General features: G+C 40.4%; 6 protein-coding genes across 6 annotated transcripts; 3 read left to right on the top strand and 3 right to left on the bottom strand.

The window, feature by feature from the left end:
* The first annotated feature begins 1,678 nt into the window (after positions 1-1,678).
* LOC130504476 (protein PIGMENT DEFECTIVE 338, chloroplastic-like) lies at positions 1,679-3,988 on the top strand. The gene is made up of 8 exons (XM_056999091.1): positions 1,679-2,542; positions 2,639-2,713; positions 2,807-2,878; positions 2,981-3,061; positions 3,142-3,239; positions 3,337-3,462; positions 3,563-3,611; positions 3,716-3,988. The coding sequence occupies exons 1-8, from the start codon at positions 1,733-1,735 to the stop codon at positions 3,890-3,892; spliced, it is 1,488 nt and encodes a 495-aa protein (XP_056855071.1). The 5' UTR covers positions 1,679-1,732; the 3' UTR covers positions 3,893-3,988.
* Positions 3,989-4,010: 22 nt separating this feature from the next.
* Positions 4,011-4,726, bottom strand: LOC130504477 (embryogenesis-like protein). The gene has a single exon (XM_056999092.1). The coding sequence runs from the start codon at positions 4,651-4,653 to the stop codon at positions 4,174-4,176; it is 480 nt and encodes a 159-aa protein (XP_056855072.1). The 5' UTR covers positions 4,654-4,726; the 3' UTR covers positions 4,011-4,173.
* A 126-nt stretch (positions 4,727-4,852) lies between these two features.
* Positions 4,853-5,648, top strand: LOC130504478 (uncharacterized). Its single transcript, XM_056999093.1, has one exon. It carries the CDS (start codon positions 5,053-5,055, stop codon positions 5,467-5,469), a length of 417 nt encoding a protein of 138 aa, XP_056855073.1. The 5' UTR covers positions 4,853-5,052; the 3' UTR covers positions 5,470-5,648.
* Positions 5,649-5,655: 7 nt separating this feature from the next.
* LOC108824429 (uncharacterized) lies at positions 5,656-6,771 on the bottom strand. Its single transcript, XM_018597858.2, has 3 exons — positions 6,369-6,771; positions 6,090-6,254; positions 5,656-5,898 (listed from the first exon to the last, which is right to left on the bottom strand). The coding sequence occupies exons 1-3, from the start codon at positions 6,666-6,668 to the stop codon at positions 5,800-5,802; spliced, it is 564 nt and encodes a 187-aa protein (XP_018453360.1). The 5' UTR covers positions 6,669-6,771; the 3' UTR covers positions 5,656-5,799.
* A 359-nt stretch (positions 6,772-7,130) lies between these two features.
* LOC130504474 (uncharacterized) lies at positions 7,131-8,165 on the top strand. The gene is made up of 3 exons (XM_056999090.1): positions 7,131-7,511; positions 7,589-7,750; positions 7,856-8,165. Exons 1-3 carry the CDS (start codon positions 7,172-7,174, stop codon positions 8,101-8,103), a joined length of 750 nt encoding a protein of 249 aa, XP_056855070.1. The 5' UTR covers positions 7,131-7,171; the 3' UTR covers positions 8,104-8,165.
* LOC130504473 (polyadenylate-binding protein 5-like) lies at positions 8,109-10,935 on the bottom strand. The gene is made up of 7 exons (XM_056999089.1): positions 10,602-10,935; positions 9,717-10,498; positions 9,536-9,613; positions 9,370-9,459; positions 8,961-9,284; positions 8,645-8,866; positions 8,109-8,556 (listed from the first exon to the last, which is right to left on the bottom strand). The coding sequence occupies exons 1-7, from the start codon at positions 10,933-10,935 to the stop codon at positions 8,326-8,328; spliced, it is 2,061 nt and encodes a 686-aa protein (XP_056855069.1). The 3' UTR covers positions 8,109-8,325.
* Between the last annotated feature and the right edge of the window lie 1,629 nt (positions 10,936-12,564).

Raw genomic sequence — 12,564 nt, 5'->3', positions numbered from 1 at the left:
GCAGAGTTATTTATTTAAAGTGATGTTGGGTTTTTTGTCAGGCAAAAACTTGATAATCATAAACAAGTATCATTTCATCACACTCCATCTTTCGTAATAATTTACGATTTGAAATTATGCATTTTGTCTAATGGCTGTATAGTGTCTACTAGTTTCACTATAATCCAACATTTTTACATATGAACAAAACTTCTGTTTCACCCATTGAAAAGAAGAGTACTAAAAATAATACTTGAAATGTAGTGTGCATACTGTATTTTAACTTAAAATCTCAAACAACATTTAGATCAGTACATATTATAAATATAAAAACTAAAACATAAAATATCGTAAGTTAGACAAAACATCAAATTGAAACCAATAGTGTTGTATTTCTAGCGGGTCAAAATTCAAAACTCTTCTTTTATCAAAACACAATTCAGATGTACACATTTTATTGAATTATTGATCATATGGTGGTACCGAACACAGGCCAGCACATCAGTCCAATTTGTGATTAATAACTGTTAATTATAGAATTGTTTTAAATTTTTGTGTATCAATATTAGAAAAAATATACTTAGTGAGATAAATATTTTTAAAAAAGAAATATGAGTCTAAAAATATTTAATTTTGAAACTACTATAAACATGAGTCTAAAAATTGAAAAATTAAACACTCATATAATTAATATGCACTGTAAATTGATATTTGTCTCAATAAATTTTTACTCTCTTAAGTTTTCGTTACTTTTTTCAAATTAATTTGCATTTATCCACAACAATAACATATCTAACTATTCAGAAAGCATGTGCCAGCGTTGATGACCATTATGTGTGAACCCAAAACTTACTAATTTAATTTGACGTAATTATAAATTGAAAAACTGCCATAACTATATGATAACTAATTATAAATTTTGTATGAGTGCCTAGAACCTTCCAAAGTGGCATTGAGCATCTAACACACAGTCTTCAATATAACCAAAATGCCTGGCACCGTCTTAACTCGCTTTGCCCCGAGCGAGGCATGTCCTCTTCTTGTGAATTGATTCACAATGGTTCCTGGTTGAAGAATTAATAAGCATCTAATGAAGAGCGGATTGTTCTGTGACAGATCAAGCAATTTAATGAGCCTGTTAAAGTTAAGATAAGAATACATGAGGTCTTCTCACCCGAATTGAGGTAGGGTTCACATGTTTGCCTAGAGTTCACACCCATTTAATTTACGATCACAACATATGCAACTGTATGAAAACACACATATGCCAACTTTAACAACCATCATCTATGTGTGAACCCAAACTACCACCTAAAAATGATAACAAAATGATAAATTAGTTGTCAATATAGAACATACCAAAGCAGCTTAGGATGCAGTCTCTAACAATCAAAACGCCTAGCACCGCCCAAACTCCAAACCAATAGTATGTGTTTACCGCTCTTAAAACGTTCTGGAATAAATTGAACCGCCCACCGCATTTTTTTAATAAACACGACGGTCCGTTTAAAAGATGGGTCCATTCTTAGGTCCGTTATAAATCTTGGGCCTATCGTTTAGCAGTCGTCAATAGCAAGTTGTTACTTAAAGTCGAGAAGTATGGGTTCCATTGTTACATTTTAAACTTCCTGCCCGATTTAATAAATTTATAAGATTAGAGGACACAGTTGCAAGAAAACCAGCGAAAATGCAAATGGATAAAATAAACCGTTTGAAGAAGAATCCTCAGCGCGGCGGATAAGAGAAGAAGAAGATGCAAACGCTTCTCATTCATCCATCCAAGTCTCTCTTCACCTCCCCGATTCGCAGCTCCGGTGACGTCTACTTCAAATCACCGGAGAAAGCTTCGCAGTTTCAGCAGTTTCATAATAGAGCCCTAAGCCTCTCTCCGTTTCGTAGCTTCGCTCCGTGCCGCGATTTCGCCGTCCGGAGATTCTGCTCGCGAGACGGCGTTTCCGAAGGAATCGTGGCGGAGGAGGAGGAGCTTGAGCTGTTGAACAAGCCTAATCCTGTACCGAAACAAGACGAGGACGAGGAGAATGAGCGTGGGAAGAAGAAGAAAGCAGACAACGACGAGATTCTCGAGCCGTTTCTCAAATTCTTCAAGCACGAAGAAGAAGAAGAAGAAGAAGAATCGGAGGAGGAGACGGAGACGGAGAGAGTCACGGTGGAGTATTACGATCCCAAGCCGGGAGAGTTCGTGGTTGGTGTTGTGGTTTCTGGTAACGAGAACAAGATCGATGTGAGCATCGGTGCCGATATGTTAGGGACGATGCTGACGAAGGAGATACTTCCTTTGTACGACAGAGAGTTGGATTACTTGCTGTGTGATTTGAAGTACGACGCTGAAGAGTTCTTGGTTCACGGTAAAATGGGGATTATTATGGATGGTGATGGCGATGGAGAGGGTGTTGGAGTTGCGGAGTTTGCGCGGCAAGGGAGACCTGTGGTGGAGATAGGGACGGTGATTTTCGCGGAGGTTTTAGGGAGGACGTTGAGTGGGAGGCCTTTGCTTTCTTCTAGACGTTACTTTAGGAGAATCGCTTGGCACCGTGTGAGGCAGGTTCTTATTCTTGCTCGCTCGCCTTTGATTTTTTCGAGAGCTGTTGTTTGGTTTGGTGCCTTTTATTCTAATGAATTGTTGTTGTGGTTGTGGCAGATCAAGCAGCTTAATGAGCCTGTTGAAGTGAAGATAACTGAGTGGAATACTGGTGGGCTTCTCACGAGAATTGAGGTAGGAGGAGGCTTCACATGTTTTGTTTTTGAGTTCATACCCCTATTGAAGTGGATGATTGATAGCTTTTTTTTTTGTTGGTTTTAACTTCAGGGTTTGAGAGGGTTTATTCCAAAGCAGGAGCTGGTGAAGAGAGTGAATAGCTTCACTGAGTTGAAGGAAAATGTAAATCAAGAGTTTCTTCTTCTTTAGCTGTAACAATAGCAGCAAAGCTTTTGGATTCACTGTTCTGTGTTTGCTTAGTGTTTTTTTGTGTGTGGTTTCCAGGTGGGTCGTAGACTGGTTGTGCAGATAACGCGATTGAATGAAGACAAAAACGACTTGATACTGAGTGAAAAAACAGCCTGGGTTGGTTTCGGTTTCTGTATTGCGTTGATAAGATAAACCAATGACTAGAGTAAGTGATATGTCGCATGATGTTGTAACAGGAGAAGCAGTACCTTAGAGAAGGAACACTCTTAGAAGGAACAGTTGCCAAAATCTTACCGTATGGAGCCCAGGTCAAACTCGGGGATAGTAGTAGAAGGTTAGTGTTTAAGTCTATTGCTTTTGTTACGATTGTTACTCTTATTATTGACTACTAGTTTTAAATGCAATTCTTTGTTAATGCATGTGTCCAACAGTGGATTGCTGCACATTTCAAACATAACCCGCAGAAGAATTGGATCTGTTAGCGACGTGCTTCAGGTGGACGAAAGCTTAAAAGTTCTGGTTGTGAAATCTCTATTTCCAGACAAGATATCTTTAAGGTAAAAAAACCTTAAATAGAAACACAACCGAAACTCACTAGTCCTCAGTAACAAGCTAAAACATGTTTCTTCCAACCTTTTTTTTTCTCTGTCTCGACAGCATTGCAGATCTTGAAAGCGAGCCGGGGTTGTTCATCACAAATAGAGAGGTACAACTTGCAAATCTTTTATCCAACGATCATAGGGGCTTAAACATGTTCTCTTTTATTACAAAAACACCATTTTATGTTATGATGTAATCTTGTCGAAGCAGAAAGTGTTTATGGAGGCTGAAGAAATGGCAAAGAAGTACAGAGAAAAGATGCCTACGATAACAACAAGAAGCGAGATTACTACTGATCCTCCTCCTCCGATCACAAGCAGCTTCCCTCAGGGCAAGGACGAAGAGATCTATGCTAACTGGAAGTGGTTCAAGTTCGAGAGCCAGTGAACATAATTGCAACATGTTGTACAATGACTGTATTTGAATTTTGCGATTGTTATATGTTACTATGAGTAAATTATTTCAAGTTCTTCATTCACAGAAGATGTGTATCTATGCAAAGATATCAAAGCACACAACTGAATCTGTTTTCACGTTTTGTTTCTCTAATCCAAAGAGTACATTTATTGAATCAGACAAGAACAACAATGGCTCGGTAACAAAAAACGAAGATGATATTACTAACCCTCTTTCGTTCTTCACAGAATCAAACCTCATCAACCAATCAATCATTCGTTAAGCTGTTGAAGCTCAGCTTTCAGCTGTTCCATCTTCAACCCCATGGACCTCTGCAGAGACGATTTCTCTTTCTCCGTTACCTTCCCGAGCAAACCCTCGAACATCTCCATAACCTCCGCCACGGCTGCTCTCGCGCACTCCGCTTCCTCGTTAAAGTAAACCGTCTCCTTCGCGTCCATCGCCATCTCGATCTCCTCGCGCGCCTCCGCGAACTTTAGATTGATCTCGTCCACAACCTTGTTCACATCTGGCCCGTTAGAGTCGCTGCTGAATCTCCTCTGATTATTCTCGTGGGAGACGTTTGATGACGCGTTGGGGATCCGACACGGCGAAGGAGACCAGATACGGCCCGAGACGCCGCCGAGCGAGTTTACGGCAGCTGGAGAAGAGGTAGTGCTTAGATTCTGAGAGACTCGTGGACAGCTTCTGGTGAATAGGTTTCGGAGAGCAATTGCTGAGTGACGACGCATGGTTTCCTCCGCCGGGGTTTAGGTTTCCTCCGAGGAATCTGTTTGGTCGGCGGCGCAGGAAAGAAATGAAGTTCAGATTGCGTACGGGAAGGAAGAAGAAGAGTAAGAGAGTTTTGGGCTCAATGGACTTTTAACATTAGGCCCATTAAGATGTCCATAAAAATTTGCCACGTGGAGAAAGTAAGGAAAAAAAGACGGCATCAAGTCAAACCATCAACCAAACCACATAAGCACCTAAACCTGAACCAAATGCTTCTTCTCGCTGACCTTTGACTAACCACTCCATTTCCAGTGACTTCTACTACTACATAAACCCCCCCTTTGCTCAAAGACAGTATCAACTCACAATTCTTGAGCCGCAACACCAACGCTCTTTGGCTTTTACAACTAACACATTCAATGGCTAGTAGTACCATTCCACCATCCAAAACGCAGTCTCGTACAGTTTTTCAAATTGGTTTAATAGCCGCAGCAAAACAGCTTGCGGTTGGCGTTTCAGGGCTCGCTTCTAATTCAAAGAGGAAGCTTCGCCGTTGGACTGCCTGTTATGGCTCTAGAGATCATGAACCCGTTATACATCTCCAAAACGACATGACGATGATGATCATGAACAGTGGTGGTGTTTATGAGGCAGACAACGGCGAGCCGAGCATGCTGCTGAGTGGGGATCAGAGACGAGGTCCGTTGTGGCAGAAGAACATTCTCATGGGTGGAAAATGCCAGCTTCCGGATTTCTCCGGTGTTATCTTGTATGATTCCGATGGACTTGTTGTTCCTCCGGCCAAGAACTCTCTTCCTCTGCTCACCTGGAAGTAACAGAGGGAAAGAAAGAAGACAAAATCCCTTATTGTCCGATGTTACTATTTGTTTGTTTGTCTTTACTTCTTGGCATATAATGTATTATTCACTGTATTGTAATGTTCTATGATTTTTCTATAACAAAAAGGTATATGAAATTTATGTATTATGTGAAGCTCCTGCTCAACATATAACACCAACATGCATTAGAATCATTGTTTTATTATAACTTTGGCTTAATTGCTTTGAACAACAATATAGAGGGGCCAGGTCACAAAAGTTCTTATGATTGCCCAGTAAATTTGTTTAAAGTATGAACTGACTTTCAGTTCATGTGATAATATTTGATCACATGTAACATTCAGGCTTCAATACGCCAACGTAAGATAGGTTGCGGTACTGCTCTGCAAAGTCCATGCCATAACCCACAACGAATTCATCTGGACACTGCACATATCCAGAAGTCGCAGCACATGTTAAAATCAAAACAATCCCATGAAAAAGTAAATAGTCTTAATCCCCTAGGGCCTAAGTCCTAAACACAACAATATACCTATGTTTGTCACGGATTAGACAAGCAAAAGGCATAATAACACTGCAACAACTGAAACAAAGAAAAATCAAGAGAAGTAGCTTACTTCAAAACCACTGTAGAACTTCCCGTCTCCAACCAGCTTGAAATGGACCTTCCTTCTCGATGGCTTGTCGAGTAGCGTACAGACTGAAACAGATGATGCTTTCTTCAGTTTCAGGTGCTCTATCAGGCAGCTGAGGGTATTACCTGTATCCACAATGTCCTCAACCTTACAAAAACAGAGAAGCATAGCTAGTTAACAAAGAAGAAACTTTTCAAGAAATTCATATGAATCTGAAACTCAAAGTGCCTAAAGATCCATCAGACGACGGAGATTACTTACCAAGAAGACGTGTTTGTTGGTGATGTCGAGCTTCAAGTCAAATGAGATTCTGGGAGATCCGCTGGAGACGGTACCAGAGGCATACGAATCGGCTCTGATGTAATCGATGGAGATGGGAAGGTCGATTCGCCTGACGAGATCGGCCAAGAAGAGGCAAGCACCGGTGGCTACTCCGACGAAAACGGGCGGCTCTGAGTCACCGGAGAACTGAGAGGTAATCTCGGATCCGAGCTGAGCCACCCGCTCGGCGATTGCTTCGTCGCTAAAGAGCACCTTCTCTATGTGCTTATCAAGCGACATGGTCTTTTACTCTTCCACCTACGATCTACAGACTACAGGATTTGGGTTTTAGGGTTCAATGTCGATTGCGGATTGAGTGTGTAAGAAAACGCGGGAGCTTAACCAAAATTAACCGAAGCTCCTTATTTTTTGATTAGTCTTATGTTATATGGAACCAAAGGAATCTTATGGAATCATATACCGAATCAAATCAATTTACTTTAAGGTAATCAAGATGGTGACATAAGACCGGAATTCAATTAATTTTCTAGAAGTCCGCAGTTTTGTCACCAATCAGCGTTTACATTACAAAAAGAAAAAGAAAAATATCATAAGTAACCGGAACTCTCTATATATCTTTAACCGAATTGAACCAAACCAAATCTCTTATTAACCAAACCGGATAGAGAATAATCTGGAATTGCCCAAAATTCGCCAAATTGGCGCTTAAAAACACTCGAAAGAAACGAATATACATTTAAAGCCAAAAAAAATCGAAATCCCTAGAGAGAAGAAGAAGGAAAATGTCGAGTATTCTCTTCCTGGCTCTCCAATGTTTCGAATGCTCAACGATGCAGGTGAAGCAGAAGAAGAAAAGCAGCAACAACTGGATCTGCGTGGTTTGCAATCAGAAGCAATCAGTGCGGAAAGTGTTCGCTCAGGGCTACAAGGCCAAGGACCTCCGTCTCTTCGTTCAATCCTTCAACATGTCTCGTAAAGTCGCCGACGAGGAGAAGCAGGAGGTTGAAGACGGTGAGGAGATTCGAGGTAAGAATAAGCGATCTGATTGGAGTGAGTACCTCGATTCCGATCCACCTAACGAACGGCGGAGTTTAACTGTAGAGGAAGACGGCCAAGAAGAAGGTACATTTGTAGTTTTTTTTGAAAAATTAACTTTGCATCTAGTAAGACTGATAGATGAAGTGGTGTCGTTTTCACAGAGGTGAAGATTGTGACTGAGATTCCTCCGAACGAGATGTTCAAAAGGCCCAAGCTGAACAGACACTCTAACGTTGGTGGTGGGCCTTCTTCATCAGCTAAAGGAGGCGTTAATAGAGGCGATAACAAGCCCTCCTTCTCTAGGCGCAGCATCCAAAAGCAAGGTTTGAATCTTTGGCTTTGGTTAGAGCTGTGAATGTTGTTTATTACAAAGGGCTTTGAAATCTTTTGTTGCTATTGTTGTTACTTTATGTTCTTGGAATTTTCAGATAGTGTTATGAACCGGGAGAGTGATATCGAACGGGGGAAACTAGAGCCGGCAAGAGTTACTAAGCCGGCTTCGAAATGGGACGCTTACTTGACAGATGACGAGGGTGGACACCAAGCAGCAGCAGCAGCAGCAGCAGCAGCACGGTTTAGTGGCAGAGAAGCTGTTGGAGAATGGGACAAACCAGTTACGGATGTAAGTTCGGATTACCAGATTGTAGATGACGAGGTACATCCAGATTTCTTGTAATCAGAGAGCTTAATTTTGCTGATTATTAGAATGAACAGTAGAGACTTGAATGAGTTAAATCATTAGATAAGACCCAAAACAAAGAAATGATGATAAAAAGAGTAGAACTTGAAAACAAACTAAAGTTGCAAAATAGAGAAAGCGATTCCTAAAAGTTTTTTCGAAAAAGAGATTGTTTACTAAAAAGACAGGAGATAATGTCTTGAGAGTTAAGGAGTCAGTTCACTCTGTTGACGAGGGGGCGAACTGGTCATCAACGGAAGAGACGGCTGGTGGATTAGCAGAGAGCCTGAGCACATCCAGCGCCTCAGAGACTTTGGCTTTAAGAGCTTCAGGTGACTCGAGAAGGTGCAGGATCTCGGCTTGGTCCATCTCCAGCAACATCCCGGTGACTTTGGCCGTATGAACTGGCTCCTGCTTCTCCACAAGTGGGTAGAGCTGCTCCCCGAGCATCTGTCATCATCAATTGGCAATGAGACAGAATCTTCAACAAGCATATAATCTAATGTAATGAGATGAGGGAATCAGAAAGACAAAAGACCTGTGGGTGATTAGCAGGGTTAGCAAGAGCCAAGGCAGACATGAGCTTAGAAATGGGGAGGAGTGGTGGCTTCTGTGGGTTTTGAGAACCATTGTGAGAGATTGCAGATGCATCCAATGGCAAAGGGATGATGCCTTGTGGAGCAGTTCCTTCCATTCCATTCCTCCTGTTGCCTGGGCCACCCATGTATCTCATTCCCGGACTTGCATTTTGCTGCATCATCTGCCAGTTTCCAAAATAACAACAACCCCCAACAAAGTTGAGGATGACAAACTTGCTACTATCCATAGATCTGAAGAAAACAAGCATTACTTACCTGTTGTTGTTGCTGGAAGTGCTGCTGCATGTTAGTAGCACCACGCCTGAACCCAACACGTGGACCAGGCTGGTTCTGCCTTTGAAGAGGGTAAGGCATCATGAAGTTGGCTGGACCAGAGCCTGGACGCACACCAGGCATGAACTGAAGTTGGTAACCGTACCCCATAGGCTGAGACGGCACCAGACCTTGACCGTTCTGTCCTACGTACATTGGATGGTGTGGACCTGCCATTGCACCTCCTGGTGGGTGGTGGTGGAAACCAGGCATTGGTGATGCCATTGGCGACATTGTCCCATTTGGTCTCATATGGGAAAATAGAGTCTGAAACAAGAAAACACAAATGAGAAATATGAGAATCATTGTCACTGTACAAGTCATACAGTTCAGTGAGAGGGATAAGAAGAACCTGAAGGTGGCTCCTCCTCTCTTCCTTGCGTTGAGCCAAAGCAATGTAAAGAGGTTTCCTCCCTATCATCTTCCCATTCATTTCATTCATCTGTATAATCATCATCTCAAATGACCATCAGTATAGTTAAACATGTATATACATTGAGTATTTACTTAACACTTACAGCTCTTAAAGCTTCTTCAGGACTAGAATAAGCAACAAAACCAAACCCTCTGCTCACACCTTCTGCGTTCATCATAACCTAAAAATGGCCACAAACAAAACACTTAAATCAAGCTTACTCTATGTACAATTAAACTAATAAATGGTTTATAAAAATGTATTTTAGGATCAAGAACAAAAACCTTGCATGAGGTCACGTTCCCATGCTCAGAGAACATCTCCTTGAGCTTCTCATCATTCACACTCTCATCAAGATTCTTCAAATACAAATTCGAGCCTTGCAGTTTCTCAAACCTACTTATCCTCTCAAGCTCAAACTTCCTCCTCAGCTCCTCTTCCCTCTCAGACTTCTTCTGCGCCCTCCCAACGTACAACACATCCTCCCCAAGACTAATCCCATTCATCTTCTCAACAGCCACCGCAGCCGCCTCGGGACTCTCGAAGTTCACAAACCCGAAACACCTCGAGTTCCCGCTCTGATCCTTCATCACAACCGCGCTCGAGATATCACCGTACTTCCCAAACGTCTTCTTCAGCTCATCATCACCAATCTCCTTCGGAAGATTTTTCACGTACACGTTAGTAAACCGTGGCACCGTCCCGCTCTCGGACCGAGCCCTGTCCTGACGCCTCACAAAGTGTCCCACGAACACTTGCTTGTCATTAAGCAGCATCCCGTTAAGCTTGTCGATAGCAGCCTCAGCGGTCTCCTCTTTCTCGAACTGGACAAAGCCGTAACCTTTCGACCTCCCCGTCACGTCCATCGCCACCTTGCACGAGAGTATAGTCCCGAAGATGGAGAACGTATCGTACAGGGCCTTGTTATCGATCGACACGTCGAGGTTCTTGATGAAAACGTTTCCTTTCCCGCTAAGTCTCGTGCTCGGGTCGCGGTTCGAACGCATGATCCTTATGGGCCTGTCTCTGATCGGTGTGTAGTTCAGACTATCCATCGCTCGCATCGCTGTGTTACAATTAAATATGATCAAAACTTTATATTATAACAAGAACATCCACATTTCCATGAAAATAATATTTTAATCAATATTATTTAAATATAAAAGTACCATCATCGGGATTAGCGAAGTTGACGTAAGCGTAACCAAGAGAGCGACGAGTGAGATCACGACAAACCCTAACTGTCTGAACAGGAGCAACTTGGTTGAACAGATCCAGCAGATGTGCCTCGTTGACACTCTGGTCTAAATCTCCGACGTAGAGAGACGAGTTAGGGTGCGCTTGTAACGCTTCTGCAGCCGCAGCGGCTGCAGCCACGGCGGCTACCTGAGTGAATGGAGTTGTTGAATTAGGAGACGCAACCGTGACGACGGATGGTTGGTTAGGGACTTGATCAACCATCGCTGTCGTCGGGGCAATTCCTGATGCAACCGCCGCCGCCATAGGTGGATGATGATCTCTAGGGGTTTTTTTCGGCGTTGTGCAAAGAGATTTGCGTGTGTTTTCCAGAATGTGAGATTTTATTTTTATTTGATGTTTTGATTTTTTTTTTACGTTTTTAGTTTATACTCTCAGAGAAACGTAAGGAGTAAAGAGAGTGGAGGTTGAGTTGTGTGTATTTATACATTCGCTAACTAACGAAACGGTCCCTACGGATCTGACATTGATATTCTTTGTGTCTTGACCGAGTTTCAAGTTATGCATTAGACTGAATCATTTTTTTAACTATTGAATTTTCTATACTTGTATTAAAATTAAAATACCTTTTAAAAATAACTTATAATTAAAATCGAGAACTTCCATTACTATTTAATTGTCATTTATAATTTCACTTTGAAACAATGAATCTAGACCAAAAGCCTATTAATTATATAGTCCAGCATTCATATTGACACTAACACTACCACTATATCATTATCAACAATAATTATTTGGGCTGACTACAAAATCATTTGTTGACAGAAACATTTGATCTTACAATTAAAAACATATTACAAGGTGGTATCATATGTTGACCCTATCAAATTCTATAACTTAAAGCCAACTGCACATATGATCATATTATTATGCGAATTAGTACTCTAATTCAGTAGACCACTGGTCATGTTTCGGTGATTATAGATTTAGTGCACCGTGTTTAAGTAATCCACCGATTCTAGATTTGGTATTACTTTTTTCACTTACAAAAATATTTTAAAAGTACATTAAAATATTAACTGTTCTGTAGAAAGTCAATCATTTTTGTATATAATAACTTTGTTTATACATGTTAAATGAGTTATCAATTATCATCGTCTAATATGTAAATGAAATAGTGCTGAAATATGACACCAATTGGAAATCAAATCTCTAACCTTTATTTTGTACTTATAATAAAACTACATTTCATATATGAACAAATTCCTAACAAAATCCTAAAATTTAGATTACCACTAATTGCTTCAAAATATATTATTTAACGAACATGAGATATTTTTGTGATTCATCCTCATTTCTCTTCCCTTTAGATAAAATTTTCATACAGACTAATTGATTCTTTTGTGGACTTTTTCCATTAGTAACTTAGTAAAACCTATTTCCTTCATAATGATTATGGCTGCAACTGGAATGTATTTTCTGGAATAATAATTTCTGGAATGCTTAATCCTTTGCATTTCAAAAATATTTACCAGTTACAGTGAAAAAAATGGAAAAGACATTCCATTCTTATTCTATATCATTTCACATAAAAATTAACATTCGTTTGGAAAATCATTCCAAATCAAAAACGTTTTGGAATAAATGGAATGCTGATTCCATTCCATTAGAAATCATAAATTTCATTACTACCATTCCATATATTCCCTTTAATTGTTACCAGTTACACCTATGACTCATAATTAATGTCCTAATTGTGTTTATTTTTTTTGCTACACTTCAATAAATCTCAAATTAAATGTACTTTGAAACTATTTTAAAATATACTTGTATGTGATTTTATAAAGTTTGACATGAAATATATTAAATTTTCATTGTAAATAAGACATTCCCTATATATTATTTTGAGAATTATTTAAAAATGAAAAATTTCTA

Source organism: Raphanus sativus, unplaced genomic scaffold, assembly GCF_000801105.2.
Source record: "Raphanus sativus cultivar WK10039 unplaced genomic scaffold, ASM80110v3 Scaffold1604, whole genome shotgun sequence".
NCBI classification, from domain to species: Eukaryota; Viridiplantae; Streptophyta; class Magnoliopsida; order Brassicales; family Brassicaceae; genus Raphanus; species Raphanus sativus.
This window is presented reverse-complemented; position numbering and strand designations above follow the sequence as displayed.